Below are 24,054 nucleotides of genomic sequence, written 5' to 3' on the forward strand. Positions count from 1 at the left end.
GACCATCAATTGCTCATATGCAAGTTCAAGTTGAAACTGAAGAAAATTAGAACAAGTCGATGAGATCCGAAGTACAATCTTGAGTATATCCCACCTGAATTTAGAGACCATCTCAAGAATAGATTTGATATGTTGAACACTAATGACCAAAGACCAGACGAGTTGTGGAATGACATCAAGGACATCATACGTGAAGAAAGCAAGAGGTCATTAAAAAGATAGGAAAGAAGCAAAAGACCAAAGTAGATGTCAGAAGAGACTATCAAAGTTGCTCTTAAACGTTGAGTAGCTAAAGAGAAAGGAAGAAATGAAGTAAAAGAGAAGATTTCAAAGGGTGGCTCGAGAAGACAAAGTAACTATTATAATGACATGTGCAAAGACTCGAGATGGAAAACCAAAAGGGAAGAACATGCTCTGCATTTCTTAAGCTGAAAGAAGTGAAGAAAAAATTCAAACCTTGAGTTGTAATATTGAAGAATTCTATGGGGAAGATATTAAATGACTCAGAAAGCATCAAAAGATGGAAAGAATATACAGAGTCACTATACCAAAAAGAATTGGTCGATGTTCAACCATTTCACAAGGTACCTTATGAGCAGGAACCAATGTTATTGAAGGAAAAAGTCCAGGCTGCTCTGAAGGCATTGGTGAAAAACAAGGCTCCAGGAGCTGACGGGATACCAACTGAGATGCTTCAACAAACGGATGCAGTGCTGGAAGTACTCACTCATCTATGCCAAGAAATATGGAAGACAGCTACCTGGCCAACTGACTGGAAGAGATCTATATTTATGCCTATTCCCAAGAAAAGTGTTCCCCCTGAATGTGGAGATTATTGAACAATATCATTAGTATCACACGCAAGCAAAATTTTGCTGAAGATCATTCAAAAGCGGCTGTAGCAGTGTATCAACGAAACTGCGAGAAATTCAAGCTGGATTCAGAAGAGGACATGAAACCAGGGATATCAACTGCTGATGTCAGATGGATCCTGGCTGAAAGCAGAGAATACCAGAAAGATGTTTACCTATTTTTTATTGCTTATGCTAATCCGTTTGGCTTTGTGGATCGTAACAAATTATGGATAACGTTATGAAGTATAGGAATTCCAGAACACTTAATTGTGCTCATGAGGAACCTGTACATAAATCAAGAGACAGTTGTTCAGACAGAACAAGGGGATGCTGATTGGTTTAAAGTCAGGAAAGGTGTACGTCAGGGTTGTATCCTTTCACCATACCTATTTAATCTGTATGCTGAGCAAATAATCCGAGAAACTGGACTATATGAAGAAGAACAGGGCATTAGGATTGGAGGAAGACTCATTAACAACCTGCGTTATGCAGATGACACAACCTTCCTTGCTGAAAGTGAAAAGGACTTGAAGCACTTACTAATGAAGATCAAAGACCACAGCATTCCGTATGGGTTGCACCTCAACATAAAGAAAACAAAAATCCTTACAACTGGACCAATAAGCCATATCATGATAAACAGGGAAAAGATTGAAGTTGTCAAGGATTTAATTTTACTTGGATCCACAATCAACAGCCATGGAAGCAGCAGTCAGGAAATCAAAATACACATTGCATTGGGCAAATCTGCTGCAAAAGACTTCTTTAAAGCGTTGAAAAGCAAAGATATCACCTTGAAGACTAAGGAGCACCTGACTCAAGCCAAGGTGTTTTCAATCGCCTCCTACGCATGCGAAAGTTGGATGATGAATAAGGAAGACCAAAGAAGAATTGTGGTGTTGGAAAAGACTATTGAATATACCGTGGACTGCCAAAAGAATGAACAAATCTGTCTTGGAAGAAGTACAACCAGAATGCTCCTTAGAAGCAAGAATGGCAAGACTGCATCTTACATACTTTGGACATGTTATCAGGAGGAATCACTCCCTTGAGGAGGACATCATGCTTGGAAAAGTAGAGGGTCAACGAAAAAGAGGAAGACCCTCAATGACATGGATTGACACAGTGACTTCAACAATGTACTTAAGCATAACAACGACTGTGAGGATGGCACAGGACCGGGCAGTGTTTCATTCTGTTGTACATAAGGTCATCTATGAGTCGGAACTGACTCGATAGCACCTAACAACAACAAAACACAAACATCATGACATTTCACCCCTAAACACTTCAGTGTGGAGTTCTAAAACGGAGTATTTTCCTCCATAACCACAATTGTCATTATTATCATTTCCAACAAAATTAATATCTCTTCAATATCATCTATTATTTTTTCAATAGCCAGATTTCTTTAGCTTTGCTCAAAATGCCTTTTGCAGCTGGTATGTTCAGAACAGGGTGCAGGTAAGACCTAGGAGTGCATTTGTCTGTAATGCCCAGGTCTAATCTGTAACCCTTAGGGCTACTGAAAACACAGGCTCCAGGCAGAGCGAGGGGCCGTTCCCATAACGTGTGCACGCGCGCGCACTCAAGTGCCTGGTGTGTTTGTGTAAAAGCAAAGTGGCCCATCTCCCCTTGATCAAGTGTGTCTCAGCGTCCACGCTGGCCACCATGCTGTACTGCCTGTGCCATTGGCATTTCAGGGGACCTCCCAGTTGACACAGCTCTTCAACACCTACAGTCCCATGATCTATCCGTGAGACAGGTTATATTACCACTCAATTTGTACATGAAAAAGCAGAGGTGATGAACCCAAGGCCACTTGGCAGGGCCACGGCAGAGTCTGGGTTTGACGTCTGATGCTTTGTTCTTACATGGTTACTGGTGACCTGATTTGATGGAAGGCTCTAGAAACACTGTGTCGTTCTTACAGTAAATCGTAAAACCCTGGAAAGTTAGAGCTGAAGGGTTATCAGAGATCCCTTCCTCTTCCAGTGGCCAAAGTCTTCCAAACAAGGCAATCCCCCCGTGGCTTCCTCCCATTCTCATCTTGTGCGACTCGAGTATGCCGAGTAATTTCTGCCCCAGGGCCTTTGCACATGCTGGTTCCCCGTCGTTGGGAGTGCTCTTCCTCCAGCCTTTGCCATGGGTCTCAAGAGGAATGTCCCGAGTACCCTGCCTAAGGAAGCCTCCTTCATGCTCATCACTATCCCATTTTCTTCTCTTTTTATTGCTTTGTTGTAGTACGTATGTATGTAACAAAACATTTGCCATTTCAACCCATAAAACCCATTGCTGTCGAGTCGATTCTGACTCATAGCGACCCTATAGGACAGAGTAGAACTGCTCCATAGAGTTTCCAAGGAGCACCTGGTGGATTTGAACTGCTGTCCTTTTGGTTGGCAGCCGTAGCACTTAACCACTATACCACCAGGGTTTCCAGCCATTTCAACAATCACCTTTAATAGAGGCTTGGTGTCCCCTGATGCCTTGAGTGCCCCCCCGCCAACCCCTGCCCCTGGTAACCAGTAATAAATGTTTATCTCTATGCATTTGCCTGGATATTTCATGTAAACGGGATCATACAATATTTGTCCTTTTGTGTCTGGCTTATTTCACTCAACATCATGTCTTCAAGGTGCATCCATGTTGTACTACAGATCAGGACTTCATTTCCTGTCACAGCTGAGTTATAGTCCACTGTGTTGGATAGACCACACTGTGTTAGTCCATTTGTCTGTAGAGGAATGCTTGGGTTGTTTTCCTTTTAGCAATTGTGACTGGTGCTGCACACCATCCCCTTTCTTCACTGCAGGCATCATGGGTTGCAGTTGTCTGTGTGTTTGGTTGCTTACATGATGTCTGCCTCACCATCTCGCCATGTAGTATGATGAGGGCAGGAGTGTGTCTGCTGTAAGCCAGTGCACACCCAGCTCCAGGCCTGGGTCTGCACATGGCAGGTAATCCACATGTATTTGTTGAAGGAATGATAGAATGAGTGGACGTGCCCAGATTGGCTTCAAACCACAGAAGAGTGTGAGAGGCCGCTTACCCTAACCTAGCTGGGTGAACCCACAGCCCATGAGACCCAGGGCTGTGGCTAGAGCTTCAGGTCTTGGTTTGCCCCTTGCTGTAAGTATGGAATTAGGGCCCCTGGCACCTGCCTTCACCTGCTGATGCCTCTGCATTCCACTCACAGTGATAGTTACAAATCGTCAAAAGCCATGCCCTCTAAGAAGCTGCGGAAGCAGGACTCTCTTCTCCCTCCATTGTCCCTCCGCATCCTGCTGACCCCTCCAGTTCACGAGGTAGGTGTGTGCGCCCCTAACCTGGGACCTGGACTTGGGGCCGCCTTCCCTTCCCCAACAGGGTCATCAGTTGGTGTCACCATCAGAGCTGCAATGGATCAGGAGAAAGTGGGAGGGAAGCTTCTGGAAGGAGGGCCCTCCTTAAGCAGCCATAAAAGTAGTAGTGACCACTTACTGAGCCTGACACAGAGTTAGTGTTTCAGACCTTACCCCCAACCCTGCTATGGGGCAGGGGCAATCCTTACCCTCGAGTGACAGGTTCAGAAAATGACACAAGAAACGTGTGGTTCACACAGCTAGTGCATGGTGGCTTTACGGAGTGGCTCATGTGTCATTTGGAGATGATCACATGGTGGTGTAGTGGTTAAGTGCTATGGCTGCTAACCAAGAGGTTGGCAGTTCAAATCCACCAGGCGCTCCTTGGAAACTCTATGGGGCAGTTCTACTCTGTCCTATAGGGTCGCTATGAGTCGGAATCGACTTGACGGCAGTGGGTTTGTTTTGTTTTTTTTTTTTCCACGTGCACCTCAGTGTCCCTGGTGGTGCAAATGGTTAATGCACTTGACTGCTAACAGAAAGGATAGAGGTTTGAGTCCACTCAGAGGCTCCTTAGAAGAAAGGACTGGCAATCTACTTCTGAAAAGTCAGCCATTGAAAACCCTGTGGAGTACAGTTCCACTCTGACACACATGGGGGCGTGCCACGAGTCGAAGTCTACTCAACAGCACTGGGTTTGATTTTTTTTGGTTTGGGTTTGGGAGAACCCTCAATCAGTGCTTGCAGGAATAGGTGTATCAGTGCCCCAGACCCTGCATCTCATTGGCAGGAGGATTCTGAGGCCTGCGTTCTCCCCGGCCTCCCAGAGCATTCCCCTGAGATTAAACGCTGGTCACCAGGTGTGGGAACTGACCTCTTCTCGCCCCTGTCCTTGGCTCCTACCATATCAGCCCTCCCTCCCATGTGAATGCTTGACTTGAGTCACTGTCTCAGGACCGTTCCTTGGGGACCCCAACCCCCAGGATAGTAACAGCCGGTGCTGTGTGGCCATCCCACTGATCTCCTACAGAAGCCGAGCTCCTTGAGCGTGAAGGACCTGGTCTCTAAGCTGCGCTCACCGGTCAGCCTGGACCTGAGCACTCCGCGGACAGCGGCGGAGGCCGGGGGCCCGGCCCTGAGTGCCCAGGCCCTGAAGGAGATGGCTGTGAGCACCAAGAGCATCGCCCTCATTGCAGCCACCCGGCGCTCCAAGGCCCAGGACCGTGAGGGCAGCTGCAGCCGCTCCCCCCGCCACCTCCCAGAGGAGAGAGCCCTGGACTCCAGGGATCAGAAGCCCAGCATCACCCCAAACCCCAGCCCAGCAGAAGACAGGCGGCAGCCCCATGCAGGCCCATGCAGGGACCACTCCGTGGAGAGGAAGGCCTGGGAGAAGCGGTCACCCTCCCTCACCTGGGGCATGCAACTGGTGTGTGGCCATCCCGGGGGCCTAGTTGGAACAAATGGCTGGGAGGGTGTGTGGGATATGTGGAGGGAGAGGGTGGTAGGCAGGGGCAGTCAGGCATCAGCACATTTTAATGGTTCATGTGCTCAGCAGCTAACCAAAAGTTGGAGGCTCAAATCCACCCAGAGGCACCTCAGAAGAAAGACCTGGCAATCTACTTCCAAAAAATCATCCATCAAAAACCCTACGGAGCATGGTTCTACTCTGACACATATGGGGTCACCATAAGTCAAAGTCAACTTGACGGCAACTGGGTTTACGGGGGCCACAGCGGAGCCCTAGACATAAAAGAGATATAAACAGAAAACTCAGTGCCCCACATAGCCCTGTACCCTAACAAGGACCATTTTGCAAGCTCCTTTCCCATCTTAGGAAACCCTGGTGGCGTAGTGGTTAAGAGCTACAGCTGCTAACCAAAAGGTCAGCAGTTTGAATCTGCCAGGCACTCCTTGGAAACTCTATGGGGCAGTTCTACTCTGCCCTATAGGGTCTCTATGAGTTGGAATCGACTCGATGGCAGTGGGTTTGGTTTGGTTTGTGGGTTCCCATCTTAAGCCACCAACCAGTTGCCATTGAGTCAGTTCTATTTCATGGCAACCCCGTGTGTATCACAGCAGAACTGTGCTCCACGGGGTTTTTAATGGCAAACTTTTTGGAAGTAGATCACCAGGCCCTTCTTCTGAGGAGCCTCAGAGTGGACTCCAGCCTCCAACCTTTCAGACTTGGGGTTAGCAGCTGAGCAGGTTCACCGTTTACACTACCCAGGGACAGTCTTAAGCCATATGCATGCGTATTTCATGCCATTATAGTCTCAGTGGAGATAACAGTTTTGTCAAGTTTTTTCTTAACATTATTTCATAAGTTATGTTCATGTGCCTCTATAATCTTTGTATTTTAACTTTAAAAAGGGCTCAGAACTTGGCCCTAAAATACCAGTCAATAATGTGTGAGAGGTGAGTTATTAGGTACAAAACACTAGGATTGTGTGCTTTTCCTTCTCACCATCCCCAGGCCGGGCACACAGAGTCCCTCAGTTAGTATCCGGGGAGCAAGGACCACGAGACACAGTTCCATATAGCTGCCACTTGGTGGTTTCCTGATCCACTTTATTTATTTCATGGTTATGGGGTTTATTATGGAATTAACAGGTTCCTGATCCCCTTTAAATGGCCATTTTGGCTGTGTTTAGTTTTTCATTACTACGTAATGATCTATGAGCATCCCTACATGAACAGTATTTTTACTTTTGAATTACTTCTTTGGGGGATCCCTGTGATCGTTAAAGGTTCTACATATGTGGAAGTGGGGTTCCCTGGGAAGGTATCAATGAACTAGGATTGAACAAAGATCAGATAGCATGCAGCAGAATGCCAAGCTGATCACAATGGTGTGAAATCATTTGCCTAGAGGGTGGTGCCACTGGTGCCGGGGAGGAGTGGTTTTCACTCCCTGGGTCACCTTTTCCACCCTACCTTCCGTTCAATAAACCAGAGAGAGAGTAAGTGGGGGGCTCCTCCCTGGACAAGCTGGCTAATAGTCAGGGGTCTGACAGCCCTTCTTTCTGCCTTGGCTGCCTGGCTCCCTGTGCCCCAGCTGACACACAGGGGATGTGCACTGAGTCAGGACTAAAGTTAGTCTGCTGGCTTGTTAGGTCAAGCAGAAGGTAGGACAGTAGCAGGGGTCAGAGGGCGAGTGTTGATGAGAACTCTCTCTGTAGGGGGTAGTGTAAGGAAGAAGGTGGGAAGAGAGACAAACAGCCAGGAGAGCATCCATTCATTCACGGACGGTTGGAGGAGGTTAGAGTGATTCTACCTGTTTTGCCACTGTGGGGTCCCATGAGCCTACAACAGTACCTGGCATATCCAAAAACCCATTGCTGTCGAGTCAATTCCGACTCATAGGGACCCTATAGACAGGGTAGAACTGCCCCGTAGAGTTTCCAAGGGGCACCTGGTGGATTTGAACTGCCAGCCTTTAGGTTAGCAGCCGTAGCACTTAACCATTACGCCACCAGGTTTTCCACCTGGCATATAGTAGGCATTTAATCAATACATGACTTAGCTTAAAAATGACCTTGACACATCTTCCCTTCACCACCTGCACCTCACGCCCTGTCCTGCTGTGTGATTTTTCTCTGCAGGTGACAGAGAAGCTTCAGCCCTCCTCCATGGAGCATTTGGCCGAGAGCCAGCTGCCCCCTGCACTGCTCCCTCAGCCGTCCAAGTCAGGAAAGAGCTTTTTCCCAGCTGTTCCTGCGGCCTCCAAGATAAAATCCAGCCTCGGTCTCCATGCAGGTACAGGATTTGAGAAAAGAAAATAGCACATTGGTTTCTTTCTTTCTTTCCTTTTTTAAAGATAATATTGTGTTGGGTTGGAGAGAGATGCTGATGAAGAGTGAGCTACTTGTATCAGGTGGACACTTGAGACTGTGTTGGCATCTCCTGTCTGGAGGGGAGATAGGAGGGTAGAGAGGGTTAGAAACTGGCAAAATTGTCACGAAAGGAGAGACTGGAAGAGCTGACTCATTAGAGGGAGAGTAAGTGGGAGTATGGAGTAAGGTGTATATAAGCTTATATGTGACAGACTGACTTGATTTGTAAATGTTCACTTAAAGCTCAGTAAAAATTATTAAAAAAAATAATATTGTGTTTAAGGGGAAAGCTTACATAGCCAATTAGGTTCTCATTTAATAATTTCTACACAGATTATTCAGCGATATTGGTTGTATTTTTCACAATGTTGTACCCTTTCCAGTACTCTAGTTTCCCTGCCCCTTTACCTTCTCATTTTTGCTTTAGAGTCATTGTTGACCATTTGGTCTCATATAGATGGTTTTTTAAAGGAGCTCAGTACTCACGAGTGATATTCTTTACTTTATGGGCCAGTCGTTAGCTAAAAGCTGACCTCAAGGGTTTTTTTTTTTTTTTTTTTTTCTGTATCTTAAGACTCTGCTCCTCGTTCTGCTTATAAATCCTTGGAACGTGTGGTAGTTTGGGCTGTTATCAGTTGTCTGCCCCTGGGCGTGAATGAGTTTCAGGTTTTCCTAGGGCAGTGAATGAGCCAAGGAAGGCTACAGGCTTCATAAAAAGAGTTATTTGCAGTTTTCCTTCTGGCCTGCCTGACATCCCAATAAAAAAAAGCAAAAAAAAAAAAAAACTAGTTGTCTTCAAGTCGATTTTGGCTCCTGGTGACCCCCTCCTGTGTGCAGAGTAGAGCTGCACTCCATGGGGTTTTCAAGGCTGTGACCTTTCAGAAGCAGATTTCCAGGCCTCTCTAATGAGGCGCCTCTGGGTGGGTTCGAACCACCAACCTTTCAGTTAGTTGTCAAGCACAAACGGTTCGAGCCACCCAGGGACTCCAACATCCCAGTACAGTTTAAAATAATAATTACAATTGTGCAAATACGATCTGCTGCTTTTTTTTCGGTCTGTACCACTTACCCTTGTGCCTTGATCTAGATGACCCCCGAAACTATGGTCTCCAGGCCCCAATCCCAGCTACTCTGTCCCTCAAAGTGGTTGGATGTGTTCAGAAAACTTCTTAGCTTGGCTTCGGTCCCATTGTGCTGACTTCCCCTGTATTATATGTTGTCCTTCCCTTCACCAAAGATGATCCTTGTCTACTATCTCATTAATGAATTCCCTTCCCTCTCCCCCTCCCTCCACACCCTTGTAACCGTCAAAGAATGTTTTCTTCTGTTTAAACCTTTTCTTGAGTTTTTATAATAGTGGTCTCATATAATATTTGCTTTTTTGTGACTGATTAATTTCACTCAGCATAATGCCCTCCAGATTCATCCATGTTGTGAGTTGTTTCATGGATCCATCATTGTTCTTTATCATTGTGTAGTATTCCCTTGTGTGCATGTACCATAGTTTGTTTATCCATTCTTCTGTTGAGGGACACCTCAGTTGTTTCCATCTTTTTGCTATTGTGAACAGTGCTGCACTGAACATGGGTGTGCATATGTCTATTCATGTGATGGCTCTTATTTCTCAAAACAAAAAAAAATTTTTTTTTTCTTTTTTTTTTTATATTCCAAAGAGTGGGGTTCCTGGCTTGTATGGTACTTCTATTTCTAGCTTTTTAAGGAAGCGCCAAATCATTTCCCAGAGTGGTTGTACCATTTTACATTCCCACCAGCAGATTTGGTTTAATCTTTACAGAAGCAGATTGCCAGGCCTTTCTCTTGCAGAGACACCGATGGATTCGAACTACCAACCTTTCAGTTAGCAGCTGAGTGCTTAACCACTGTACCACCCGGGCTCCTTGATTACATAATAGTCATGAGCATTTATTGAGCACTTACTATGTGCTGGGCACTGTGCTACGCACTTGAAGAGTGTCAATTCATTTGTAAACAGAGACCCAGAGAGGTTAAGGCACTTACCCAAGGTAACACAGCTGGGGGTAGCAGCATTGAGATCTGGAGCCATGTGGTCTGGCTGCGGATAATTAGCCCTTAACCACCCTTCCATATTTCTTTTCATTTCTTATTTTATGAGAGTACGTTCTTAGTGGGTCAGAGGGCAAGCACATCTTTGTTGTTGTTGTTGGGTGCTGTTGAGTCACCTCCAACTCAGAGCAACCCCGTGTAACAGAGTAGGACTGTGCCATAGGGTTTCCTGGGCTGTAGCCTTTACGGGAGCAGATCGCTAGGTCTTTCTCCCTCGGATCCTTCGGGATAGCGGCAGAGCGCTTAGCTGTTGTACCACCAGGGCTCCTTAGTACATCTTTAAAAAAAAAAACATCTTTAGGGTTCTTGATAAATACTTCAAGGGCAGGAGAAGCAGTATATATACCCATGCTCTGCTTTGATGGTTGGTGGGCATCTTGGCACAAACTAACTTCATAGACATGGTTTTAAAGACTTTTCCAAAATCTTTGATCTTGACTCCAAAATTCAGATTTATCTGTTTTTTCTCAGCATGGCTACTGTAATTGCTTGGAACAAAGTAGGCCCACAATAAGCACTTAAAATGCTTTTTACCTTTATGGGCTTTCCTGCTTTCAAAAGTTTTTAGAATCATTATTTCTTTTCCTGATGACATCCTCATTAAAAAAGGAAAAAGAAAGGCACAGACGGTCCAGAGTGACAGGGATGGGAGCTTTAAAGTACAGTGGGAGCTTTGAAGCGCTGCTGGGTTCGGCTCAGTACCTCTCTCCTTAGCAGGCAGGCAGGTTACCTCCTTAGCAGGCAGGCAGGTTATGTAACTGGCCAAGTCCCAGGTCTCTCACTTGGAAGAGGTGTTCACATTAGCACCTACCTGGGGTGAGGGTGTGAAGCTCATGAGATCCCATGAAGGAATGTGGATGGTGGGTTGGCATGGGGTGGCCCCCACAAGTTTGAAATTGATGCATTTGTTATTACTGCTTAACTAAAATGTTAACTACCACTTGTCTGTCAGTGTGTCGTAATGTGGTGGCTTACAGGTTGCTACGATGCTGGGAGCTATGACACTGGTATTTCAAATACCAGCAGGGTCACCCACAGTGGTTTCAGCGGAGCTTTCAGTTGCAGACTGGTGATCTACTTCCAAAAATTAGCCAGTGGGAACCCTATGGGTCACAACAGAACATTGTCCAATACGTGCCGGAAGAAGAGCCTCCTAGGTTGGAAAAAAAAAAAAAATAGCACTCAAAATACACAGTGGCTGCAACAATGTACTTACCTGAGCACACCAAAGATGACCGTGAGGATGACACAGGACCAGGCAGTGTTTTGTTTTGTTGTGCATAGGGTCGCCATGAGTTGGAGCCGTCTCAGTGCTACTAACAACAGAAGGTTACAGCCTCCTGTGATTCCCCACTTCCCAACCCCAGCCCCAGACCCTGAGGGCGAGTTATGTTTACATCTCCTCTAGAAACAAGCCTGGTAGAATGTGTCTGTGTATATGATTAACATGAAGTTTTCTCTCCCCAACACTTCACTGTGAAAATCTTAAGCACGTACAGAAGTAGAGAGAACAGTATAGTAACCTGCAATGGATCCATCTCCCAGCTCCAACAATAATTGGTGCTCTGCTAAACCTGTTTCCTCTATCCCTACACCTTTTCATCCGTTTGTGTTAGTTGCTTTCCTGGAGATGTTAAAGAAAATCCCAGTGCTTGTCATTTTACCCATAAATATTTCAAGAGTGATCTCTAACGGATCACACAGTTTTACATGTAATACCCAGAAAAATTAAGAGTGATTCCTTAATATCATCTCATGCCCAGTCCATGTTTTAAAGAAATAAGCTTATTTCCAATTAAAATTAGTAGATTATAACCGACCCTCTCAGTTGGCAAGGTTAGGGGCCCCCTTCTTTGTTGGCACTAGGCTATGCTCCTACTACAGGGAGGCGCTGAGCTGTCCTTTGGGGGTTCTCCGAGCAGAGGCTGGGCCCCTTCTCTCGACAGTGTTTACAGAGGATCTCAGGGGTGGTAAAATCCCAAAGGGTGAAAACCCGTTGCCATCTAGTCAACTTTGACTCATGGTGACCCCACATGTTACAGAGTAGAACCGAGCTCCATGGGGTGTTCTTGGCTGTAAACTTTATGGAAGTAGGTCGCCAGGCCTTTCTTCTGTGGTGCCATGGTGTGGGTTCCAATGGCCAACTTTTTGGTGCAATTGAGTGCTTAACTGTTTGCGCCACCCAGGGACCTCCCTGTGGTGGGTAGAGGTTCTTAACTCTACAACTGTGGGTTTCTGTGGTCTAAAATTCAAAGCATATTAGAACCAGATGGTCCTTCGAGAGCTGTAGTCCAACCATTTTAGGGTTCACATGAGTAAATTGGGCCACATTATGGAAGCGACATATCCAGGGCCACACTGTGAGTCAAGGGGATGGCCGGGTTGGAAGCCCCAGCCCCTAGGGCGGTGTTCCTCTCGCTGTGCCTGGCTTTCTCTGCTTGGAGAAAGAACACCTGTACTTGGCAGGTGTAAGATTAAGGCCTCCAGGTAGCTGGGGTAGACCAGTATCCCCTTTCTCTGGCCTGGTGCTATATAGTTCTGTGCTGAAACCAGACCTTCCCCAGGAGCCAGAGGATCGTGAACTTACAATGTTTGCAGAGGTCTGGGCTCCCCGGGGACAGCTTCCTGGGCTGAGAGGCAGATCAGTTCCAATCTGATTGTTCCTTCACGCCTTAGACCGATGGCCTTGCTGGTCCGGCCTCCATCCCCTGATGCGTATCACATTTGGGTGTGCAGTCATGAGCCATCGCCCTAGGTACCCTGAGTGGGTGGGCAGGGAGGCCAGGATTCACCCAGGCCAGCAGGTTCCAGGAAGGAGTGAAGGAGTCTCCTCACTTAACATCCACAGCAGCCTTCTCTATAAAAACGATGTGGCAGCAGCATTTGATTTCTTCATCTGACTTCCCAAAGCTGATTGCTATGAGGTGGAGCTTAGACATACCTCCTCTCTCCTCCCTTTTTACCAATTCTGACACCAGCTGTCCCTCCTATGGCACTCTCTACTTCTCTGCTAGGTTCAATAATTCACTGCAGTGGCCACACAGAACTCACAGACAATACTCAGGATTATAGGGTTTATTAGGGAAGTAATAGGTTACAATTCGTGATCAGGCTACAATCTGGGATTAGGACCAGGAAGCATGTAGGCCTAGTCTCCTCCCTTCTTCACCTCTCTCAGCTCCTGTTGGCCATGCAGGGCTCTTCTTGGCCCCCTAAGGACAGGCCCCTCTCGACTCCTTGAGGACAGGCCCTCAGGCCCTTCTCCGTCCCCACAGGACAGGCTCCTCTCGGCCCCCTCAGGACAGGCCTAGGCCCTAGGCCTGACCTTTGCCCTATGCAGGCAAGTTTTACAAAGCTTTTAGCTTTGCCAGTAAGTGCCTGAAGGCACTCCACTCTACCAGCAAGCCTCCTGCCTGAAGGCACTTAGCTCTCTGACTCCTTGGGTTGGCATGTCCATGGTAGCCACCTTGCTCCATTGGCTGAGAAGCCCACTGCAATGTCTGATGCCAGTCTCCTGGTTCTGCTGCTACCATTTCTCTGTCATGCTTCTCGCTGTCTTGAGCTGTCTCCAGTGTTATAGCTGTCTCTCTCTCTCTCCCCATCCTGGGTCTAGGAGGTTCTCAGCACAGGGACCCCAGGTCCAAAGTATGCACACCACTCCTGGCTGTTCTTTCTTGACGGTAGTGAGTTCTCCCCTCCGCTCTAGGATTAGCTCTCTTTTAAGTGTAGCAGGATGGCAAAACTGTCAAATCCCCTCGTTAGGGTTCCATATGCCTTATTTGCATGGTCCCGCCCCCACAAGAGTTCCACGCACCTTATTCACATTGTTAGCGAGCTGTCCAATCCGCTTGGTGGGCCACAAGCACTTTATTTGCGTAGTCCCACCCAATCACTGTATAAGAGTTACAAGACCATGCATGGCTAAAAGGGCCATATTAAGTAATTCACTGCACTGTACTCTCCAATAGGTGTCCATTTTACAGAATGGGCAAACAAGGAGCAGAGGGTGAAAGGAACTGGCCCAGGGTCATACATATACCTGTACATTGGCGGCCCAGGTCAGCCTGCCTCCCAAGTCCACGTGCACATCCCCTACACATTTGATCTCTGTTCCCTCCTGGGGCCCAGTGGGAGATGTTTTCCCTAATAATAAAGGAGAGTGAAGACGTTCAAACGTTCTATCTACACAGCGGTCAAATTCCTTTGAACAAAGAACTCCTTCCCCCTGATTACAAGCTACCTAGCATCCATAGCAGCTTAGAATTTTCATCCCTAAAGCAGAGGCTATCAACCGGCACCTCACAGACCAAATCTGCTCATCTGCAGAGTCTGAGTGGCCAGCACCTCACTGTTAAATAGCGTAGAGAATCAGAGCACATAGAAAATGTGAAAATCCCACTTCTCTTACAAGAAGACTATCTGGTGATACATGGCTCCTTCAGACCCAGACTCTACCAACCCCTTGGTGAGGTCCTCCTTGACCATGCTCTTTCAGATGGTGACCATGGCACTTGCCCACTTCTAAGGTGAAGAGCATCGGTCTTTCACTTTTGTTTGTCTTTCTTCCCTTACTGGTGTACAGGATTTTATGAGGACAGGGTATTTCTCAGGCCCTGGTGATGTAGTGGCTAAAGAGCTTCGCTAGTAATCAAAAGGTCGGCAGTTTGAATCCACCAGCTGCACCTTGGAAAGCCTATGGGGCAGTTCTACTCTGTCCTATAGCGTCACGATGGTATTTCTATTTCTAGCTTTTTAAGGAAATGCCATATTGTTTTCCAAAATGGTTGTACCATTTTATACTCCCTCCAACGCTGCTTAAGAGTTCTAATCTCCCCACAACCTTTCCAACATTCGTTATTTTCTGCTTTTTTGATTTGTGCCACTTATGTCGGGGTGAGATAGTTCTCACTGTGGTTTTGATTTGCATTACTCTAATGGCTAATGACCACGAGCGTTTCCTCATGTGTCTGTTAGCTGCCTGAATGTCGTCTTTGGTGAAGTGCCTGTTCATATCCTTTGCCCATTTCTTAAAAAGGATTATTTGTCTTTTTGTTGTACAGGTATTTGATTTTCCTATAGATTTTAGAGATTAGACCTTTGTCGAATATGTCATAGGCAATTTTTTTTTCCCATTCTGTAGGTTCTCCTTTTACTCTTTTGGTGAAGTCTTTTGATGAGCATAAGTGTTTAATTTTTAGAAAATCCCAGTTATCTAGCTTACCTTCTGGTGTTTGCGTACTGTTAGTTATGGTTTGTATCCTATTCATGCTATATATTCGGGCCCCTAGTGTTGATCCTGTTTTTTTATTTTTTCATGATCTTTACAGTTTTTGGTTCTATGTTTAGTTTTTGTGTATGGTGTGAGGTATGGGTCCTGTTTCTTTTTTCTTTTTTTACAGATGGACATCTAGCTTTGCCAGCACCGTTTGTTAAAGAGAGTGTCTTTTCCCCGTTTAATAGACTTCGGGCCTTTGTCAAAAATCAGGTGACCATAGGTGGATAGCTTTAGATCTGGGTTCTCGATTCTGTTCCATTGGTTAATGTGTCTGTCATTGTACCAGGACCAGGCTGTTTTGACTACCATAGCTGTATAGTAGGTCCTGAGGTCAGGTAGTGTGAGGCTTCCTACTTTGTTCTTCATTAATGCTTTACTTCCCCCGGGACCTCTTTCCTTTCCCTATGAAGTTAATGATTACTTCTTCCATCTGGTTAAAGAATGCTATTGGTATTTGGATCAGGATGGCATCGTATTTGTAGATTGCTTTGGGTAGAATTGACATTTTCACAATGTTGAATTTATTTAGGTTTCTTTTGGTTTCTTGCAGTTGTGTTTCGTAGTTTGCTTTGTAAAGGTTTTTCACATCCCCAGTTAGGTTTATTCCTAAGTATTTTATTTTTTTAGGAGCTATTATAAATGGTATTGCATTCCTGATTTCCTTTTGGTAGTTCTCTTTGTTGGTGTGTAGAAATCAAATGATTTTTATATGTTGATCTTGTATCCTACTACTCTGCTGAATCTATTAGTTCCAGTAGTTTTCTTGTGGAGTCTTTAGGGTTCTCTATAGTATCATATTATCTGCGAATAGGGATAGTTTTACTTCTTCCTTATCAATTTAGATGCCCTTTATTTCTTTTTCTTGCCTTACTGCTCTAGCTAGGACTTCCTGCACAATGTTAAATAGGAGTGGTGATAAAGGGCATCCTTGTCTTGTTCCCATTCTCAGGGGAAATGTTTTTAGCCTCTCTATTGAGAGTGACGCTAGCTTTTGGTTTTGTATAAAAATACCCATTGCTCCATAGGGTTTCCAAGGAGCCGCTGGTGGGTTCAAACTGCTGACCTTTTGGTTAGCATCCAAGCTCTTAACCACTGCACCACCAGGGCTCCTTGGTTTTGTACAGATCCCCTTTATTATATTGAGGAATTTCCTTTCTATTCCTATTTTATTAAGAGCTTTTTTTTTTTTTGGTCAGGAATGGGTGTTGGACCTTATGAAATGCCTTTTCTGTATCGATTGACATGATCATGTGATTCTTTTCTTTTGTTTCCATGTTTAACTTTTCAAGGAACCACTTCTACAGCAGTTGCACCATTTTACATTCCCACCAGTGATGGTGAAGGGTCACCTGTAGCCCTGAGATGAGGGCCCAGCCTTCTTGACTCCTCATTCACTCACTGATTCATTCAGTAGACATGTCCTCAGCACCTACTAAGTGCCAAGCACTCTGTGGCCCCAGGGAGGCAGCAGTATACAAAACAGTCCTTCTTCCCTTGGAGCAGATATTTAATTGAGAGAGGCAGACAACAGACAAATAAACATGAAATATATCAGGTAGTTGGAAACATGTTGGGAAGAGAGAAAGAGAGCTAAGTGGAGAGCATGTAGGAACGATGTTATTTTAGCATGGGTGGGCAGGGAGGCCCCTCAGCGGGGAACAGTTGAGCAGATACCTGAGGAAGTGGTCACCCAACTGCACCTGGGGAAAAGATTCAGTTCTCTCCCCACCCACTGTCTCTTTCTTCCTCTTCTGTTTGATGGTGACACCTGAATTAAATTTTACTCAGGAAACCTAGAAAATCCTCTTTGTTGCCATGTGATGGCCAGCTGGTGGCAAGAAGGAAAACAAGAAAGAAGGAAAGGAAGGTCATAGTTGCTGGGAGGGAAAAAGGAACCAAAAGGAGGCAGAATGTTCTGGAAAGGATAGAGCACAGAGTTCACATAAACTATATTCCGCTCGCAGGGCTGTGGGGAGTATAAATGAGAGAACTTACTAAAGAGCCTAGCATGCAGTAGGTACTTGGTACATCATATTTGTGATTCCTTATTTGACTTTATTTTAGGATTCACTAGGTGGTCTCTAAAAGATAATGATAATATTCTCTTGTCTTTGTTGTCACTTTTCAGATGAGAACATGCTCCACGTGCCTGAGGTCAGCTTCACCTTCCCCAGCACCAAGTGGCAGAGCAGTGCAGGCCCAAGCAGGGTGCCCCTCCTGCCCCGGGACATTCGAGGTCAGTGCCTACCTCCTCCTCTCTCCGCACGGGCCTGCAGCCCCGCCTCCGCTGGCTTCCTGGGCGCTTGAGATGACCTCCGTGGAGAGAAGTCAGGGGGCAGGGGTGACAGCAGTACACATGTAACCTCACCGTCCATTTCTCACTAAGCACTCCCTCACCTTTTGGGGAGAAGTCAGGGAATGGCAGCAGAACGCGTACACCTCCCTATCCCCCCACCCTCAGCCCCTGGTAACCTCTAATCTATTTTCTGTCTCTATGCATTTGCCACTTCTAGATATTTCATATAAATCATACAGTATTTATCCTTTTGTGTCTGGCTTAGTTCACTCAACATAATGTTTTCAGTGTTGTAGCATGTGTCAGAATTTCATTTCTCTTTATGGCTATTGATGGACGCCTGGGTTGTCTCCACCTTTTGGCTCTTGTGAATAATGCTGCCATGAACATTGGTAAACATTTATCTGTTTGAGTCCTTGCTTTCAGTCCTTTTGGTTATTTACCTAGGCGTGGAATTGCTGGGTTACTTGGTCATTCTACATTTAACTTTTTGAGTGAACCACCAGACTGGCTTTCACAGTGGCGGCACCATTTTCCATTCCCACCAGCAATGCATGAGTCTTTTAATTTTTCCACATCTTTGCCAACACTTGCTATTTTCCATTTTTCTGATAATAGCCATCCTAGTGGGAGTGACTATTGTTGTACCTTTAATCCATGTTATTGTTTCAGAAAGGGTTAAGAACTATTCATTATCATGCCCCTCTCCCTAAGGTTCCTTAGGTGTCTTAGGGTCTCCAGGGTATTTACTAGTCACGACCTTGGGCCTGCAGCCCCCAACCAGAGCAAGCTGAGTAACAGCAACGCACAATGTGTCTGTATACGGGAGGGATGAGAACTTTCCATCAAGTGTTCTCCATCTTAATCATGCCTGGCAGGAGCTATGGGTACGTCAAGCCACAATGGACTGAGGGAGGGTCCCTGGGGCAGCCAGCAGCCAAGTCAGGTCAGAAGCATGGCCCTGGGCTGGGAGGTGAAGTGGCACTGGACACGGCAGGGCAAGAAGAGGGAAAAGGAGGCCTGGAGCCAGGGATGTGGGTCCCAACCTGTGTCTCCAGGCAGCTCAGACCAGGGGCAAAGCAGCCCATGCTGTTGGGGACCCAGCCAGGGGACTCATGCTGGGGCTCAGGCTCCACCTGACCTTGTCTTGACCACAGACTAAAGTCTCCCCACCTCTTCCAGGATCGACAGACAGCGGGGGCCGGCGACACAGCCCACTGCCCCCCAGCAATCCCCGTAAGCACCAGGGGAGCAGTGCCAAGAGGCCACGGAGACTGAAATAAAGATGGTGGCCGGCAGGCGGAGAAGCCTGAAGGCAGGTCCTAAGAGCACAGACACTGGACTTGAGCATGGGGCCTGGCAGGGGAACCCAGGGCAGCCTGCCCATCCAGTGCTGCCTCAACAGCCTACCTTCAGAAGAAAGACCCGTCAGTGGCGTGTCCAGAACCCTTCCCAAAGGCCCTTTTCTGGTTATTCCTGACTGCGGATGCTCTTCCGGGATCCTTCCACACCGTGGTTTCTGCTCTTCGGTGAATGTGCCCCATGGTGTGGGACACCAGCCACCACCGACCAGCACAGGCTTAGCTGCAGATGCTGTTGGGAATGTCTGAGCAGCTGCAGGCAGGTGGCCCCCAAATCTTGGTCAGCCTACAGAGGGACACTGATCCCCTTCCCATGTACAACAGGCCCCTGGAGCCAGCATGAGGGTAGGAGAATGTTCTGCCATTCTTGTGACCACACCCACCATGTTGTAATACCCCACCTAACATACCAAGTATGCAAGGGAACGTGTGGCTGACTGTTGGAAACAAGACAGAATTGTCAGAGTACCCAGAACCAGCCCTGAAAACTGGGAACTCAAAAGTCAAGTATCTAATCGCATTAGGATTATACAAGTTTCAGTCATTTTTTTCATTCATCAAGACAGAAAAAAGAAAAACTATGACCGCCATCCCGTGGAGAGGTGGGGCATTACCTCATTGGGCTGCAGTTTTTGCACTTGCTGTAGTTTTCAAACCAGTGCCCTCCCCCAGCCTCGCTCTCAGGGGCCCCTTGGTGGGAGGCCGTGGGGGCCAGAGCCACTCCGTTGTGGCAGGGAGCCACCTTCCTGTGTTGGGCAGTTTGTCCCTAGAGGAGGGGCAGCCACCGGGGCTGAGCCCTGGCAGGACCGTGGCTGGAAACGGTGACCAGCTCGGTGGATCTCTGGGGAATCTGCCTGCAGGAGGGCTCTGGAGGGACAGGGGTGTGGTCCCTCAGCTGAGCAGCCTCAGGTCTTTGGCCCCGGGCACATGAGGGGAGTCCATAGATGTGCAAATAGTACAGCAGACACAGGGCCTGACCTCACTCTCTTGTCAAACCTGCTGCCACAAAAGACAGTACTAGTGTCTTTATCGAAGCCACCTTGTCCCTGCTGGGTCCTTGTCTTTAAAAAATTTTTTTTGTGGTAGACTGCAGATAACAAAACACTTGCCTTTCAGCTATTTTTACATGTACAATTCAGTGATGTTAATTATATGCATCACCTTGTGCAAGTATCACCACTGTTTCCAAGTGTTTTCATCACTTTTAACAGAAACAGTACTCCTTAAGCAATAACTCCCCTTTTCTCCCTCCCACCTTCCCTGGGTAACCGCTAATAAACTTTGGTCTCTATACAGTTGCCTGTTCTAGATATTTCATATAAGTGGGATTATACACTTGTGACTGACTCGGCATAATATTTTCAAAGTCCATCCATGCTGTAGCATGTATTAGGACTTCATTCCTCTTCGTGGCTGAGTAATATTCCATTGTATGGAGGGACCACATTGCGTTTATCCGTCGTCTGTTGATGGACACTTGGGTTGTTTCCAGCTTTGGGCTATTGTGAATAGTGCTGCAATGAACATTGGTGAACAAGTATCTGTTTGAGTCCCTACTTTTAATTCTTTTGGTTATATACCCAGGAGTAGAACTGCTGAGTCATGTGGTAAATCTGTCTTTAACTTTTTGAGGAACTGCCAAATTATTTTCCACAGTGGTTGCACCATTTTATATTCAATGATGCATGAGGGTTCCACTTTCTCCACATCCTCATCAACGCTTGTCGTTTTCCATTTTTCTCACAGTGGCCATCCTAGTGGGAGTGAAGTGGTACCTCATTGTGGCTTCCATTTGCATTTCCCTCATGACTAATTACATTGAACATCTTTCCATGAGCTTGTTGGCCGTTTGTATGTCTTCTCTGAAGAAATGTCTTAGAAATGCCTAGAGGGGGACATTTGCCCTAGGGCGCAAGTCCGAGGGGGCCCAAGATGAGGCTGGAGAATCACCAACCCTCCCCCTCCATGGTCTCCCTCAAGGACCCCGCAGGTGCCTGCAGTTTGCATGTACCCTCTCTTCATATCCTAACACCCATAAGAGGCAACCAGTTGCCATGGAGTCGATTCCGACTCACGGTGACCCCACGTGTGTCAGATCAGAACTGCACTCTACAGGATTATCAATGGCTGATTTCTGGAAGTAGATCACCAGGCCTTTCTTCCAAGGTGCCTCTGGGTGGACTCAAACCTCCAACCTGTCATTTAGCAGCCAAACACAATTACCTTACTGCCTTTAGTGGTTAGGAGTTATATTTTAGGCTTAAATATTTTAGAGTCCTAACATACATCATATTGAAACCAAAGTAAAATCTTACTGTTTCTACATTGGAATGGGTGTTGTGATAGACTGTGTGCATTTTTTGTTTCCTTGTCTATTTTTGTTGTTCACTATTTAAAATCTAAACATATGACTTCTCCTTTTGTGACTCCCTTCTTTAGTCTTTTTATTTATATTAAACTCTGTTTACTTTTTTTGGAAGTAGATCCCCAGGTCTTTCTTCCACTGAGCCTCTGGGTGGACTCAAACCTCCAACCTTTTGGTTACGTGCTTAACCTTTTGCACCACCCAGGGACTCCTCCATAGGAGGTAAGGCTTATCATTTGAAGTGCTATACAAATGAGGAATCCAAAGATCAAAGAGGCCCCAACTCACATAGCTGCTTGGTAACAACCCCAGGGTTTGACCAGCTCTGACTCTGGGGCTGGGGTCCTGCCACGCTTCTGTTACCCCACATTGCCCTGCAGGGCATTTGAATCACAGTACTGCAGTGAGACTCAAGGTGGGGCAAGGTGCCTGAGTTCATTATTTATCAGGAGGGTTCGTCTGTCCATTCTTTGAAACTTCCATCACCTGCGAATAAAGTCGGTTGTCTTTTCAATACTCATACCTCTTTTTTCTTTTTCTTATCCTATCGACGCTCACAATGCCAGGGCCACATGACCCAGGACTCAGAGGTAATCCAAATCGCCCAGCTGCCTCCATCAGTGGCTGATATTTGCTGTCTGATAGCTTGCCTAAGCCACCGTTAGTTCTATCTTTCTTCTGTCGCTACCCTGGTTGTGAAACTAGAAATAGTTGTAGCTGGTGGGAGATGTTGCAGTAACTGAAACGAAGTCCTAGAAAGAGAGTGCGAGCAAGCTGTGGTCAGCTGGGGAGGCTGCAGCCTACACAGCCTCCTGGGTCCCTGAGGGTGGGTCTCCACCAGCCAAGTTGCTGTTAGGAAGGGCAGCCAGCTGGGCCCACCAGATCAAAGGGGCTCAGGGCCCAGAAAAAGAAAGACAGAGTGCCATTTGTGCCAGATACCTTGTAGCAGGTACCCTCTGAGCACAGGAGGTCACTGTGCTGCAGCCTAGAGAGCACTGATGCTGGAGTCTATGATTTGGGTTCCAGTTCTGGCTCTGTGACTTACACAGCTGTACGTCTTTGGCAAGTTGGTTAACTTCTCTGAAATCCTTTGTTTCCTTATCTGTAAATGAGGAGATAATGGAAGTTTCCTATTGCTATGATGCTGAACAGGTTTTAACAGAGCTTCCGGACCAAGACAGACTAGAAAGAAAGACGTGGCAATCTACTCCCAAAAAATCAGTCAGTGAAAACCCTATGGATGGACCAGAAGAACTAGATAGTGCCCAGCTACCAATATTGACCATTTTAATCAGGGCCACAGTAGATGGACCCTGATAAAAAAAACAAGATGGACCCTGATAGAATGGGAAAAAAATGTGGAACAGAACCTCAAATTCCTAAAAAAAGAAAAAAGACTTACTGGACTGGTTGAGATTGGAGGACGTCCCCCATGACTACTGCCCTGAGATACTCTTTAAACCTTGAACCAAAACTAACCCGAGGTCACTTTATAGCTAAATAACAAAATTGTCTCACAAAATAATGACTATCACCCGTGAGTACTGTGTTCCTTTAAAAAAAATCACCTGTATGAGACCAAATGGTCAACAATTACTTTCAAACAAAGATGAGAATGTAAGGGGGCAGGGAAACTAGATTAATGGAAACAGAAAAACCAGAAAGGAAATATTGAGAAAGTTCCCGCATTGTGAAGAATAACCAATGTCACTGAACAATTTTTGTAGAAATTGTTGAATGGGAGCCTAAACTGCTGTGTAAACCTTCACAGAAAACACAATAAAATATTATTAAAAAGACACAAAAAACCCTATAGATCGCAATGGTTCCACCGCATTCTGAATGGGTTCACCATGAGTTGGGGACTGACTCCTCGGAAAACGACATGTGCTTAACCGCTACCCATCTGTCAGTCCGCTGTCCTGTGGCGGCTTGTGCATTGCTGTGATACTGGAAACTATGTCACCGGTATTTTAAATACCAGCAGGATCACCCATGGTGGGGAGGTTTCAGTGGAGCTTCCGGACTGAGAAAGACTGGGAAGAAAGGCCTGGCGATCTACTTCCGAAAATTAGCCATTGAAAACCTCATGAATCACAACAGACCCCTGTCCTATATAATGCTGGAAGATGAACCCTCTAGGTTGGAAGGGAGTGTCACTGTCCTATTTCAAGGGGTTGAGGACAGCCTCCCAGAGCTGAAGTCACTCGCCCAGGTGACACAGCCAGCCAGAGCCAGGCGGCACTCTGCCTTCTCACCCCAAAAGTGAGGGCCCCACACGTGAAGAGGACATCAGCCAATGCCGGTAAACGGGACGGTAGACAAGTGCTCCATCCACGCAGGCTCACTAGATCCTCGGAGCTCAGTGTTACCGGCGACTGAGTCTACCAGGCCCGCGGGGACCCGCCGGGGGTGGAGTCACGGCGCAGCCCTCAAAACACGATTGGCTGCCGGGGAAGGGGGACGGGCTTCCAGCGCCCGGGGGGCGGGGCCGCTTCCTGATCGTAAATACGGCGCCACATGGCACGGGGGGGTGGGACGGGGCGGAGAGGTCGGCGCAGGCGCGTCGGAGGCGGTGCCGTCGGCTCAGTGGCCCCGCCGCGGCCTCGACTTCTCGCGAGAAGGGCAGGGGGGGCGGTGT

The 24,054-nt window shown here is 46.7% G+C and overlaps 1 protein-coding gene across 1 annotated transcript in view; it reads left to right on the plus strand.

Annotated features, from left to right (window-relative positions):
- The window catches only part of LOC100655383 (kinesin-like protein KIF19), a 59,480-nt gene extending 35,938 nt beyond the window's left edge, over window positions 1-23,542 (plus strand). The window contains exons 18-22 of the mRNA XM_023555835.2: window positions 4,054-4,162; window positions 5,229-5,624; window positions 7,801-7,954; window positions 17,520-17,627; window positions 18,870-23,542. Of these exons, the coding sequence (XP_023411603.1) occupies window positions 4,054-4,162; window positions 5,229-5,624; window positions 7,801-7,954; window positions 17,520-17,627; window positions 18,870-18,970 (868 nt within the window). The 3' untranslated portion in view covers window positions 18,971-23,542. The remainder of the gene's footprint in view (window positions 1-4,053; window positions 4,163-5,228; window positions 5,625-7,800; window positions 7,955-17,519; window positions 17,628-18,869) is intronic.
- The last annotated feature ends 512 nt before the right edge of the window (window positions 23,543-24,054 follow it).

This window comes from Loxodonta africana, chromosome 12, assembly GCF_030014295.1.
Source record: "Loxodonta africana isolate mLoxAfr1 chromosome 12, mLoxAfr1.hap2, whole genome shotgun sequence".
Lineage (NCBI taxonomy): Eukaryota > Metazoa > Chordata > Mammalia > Proboscidea > Elephantidae > Loxodonta > Loxodonta africana.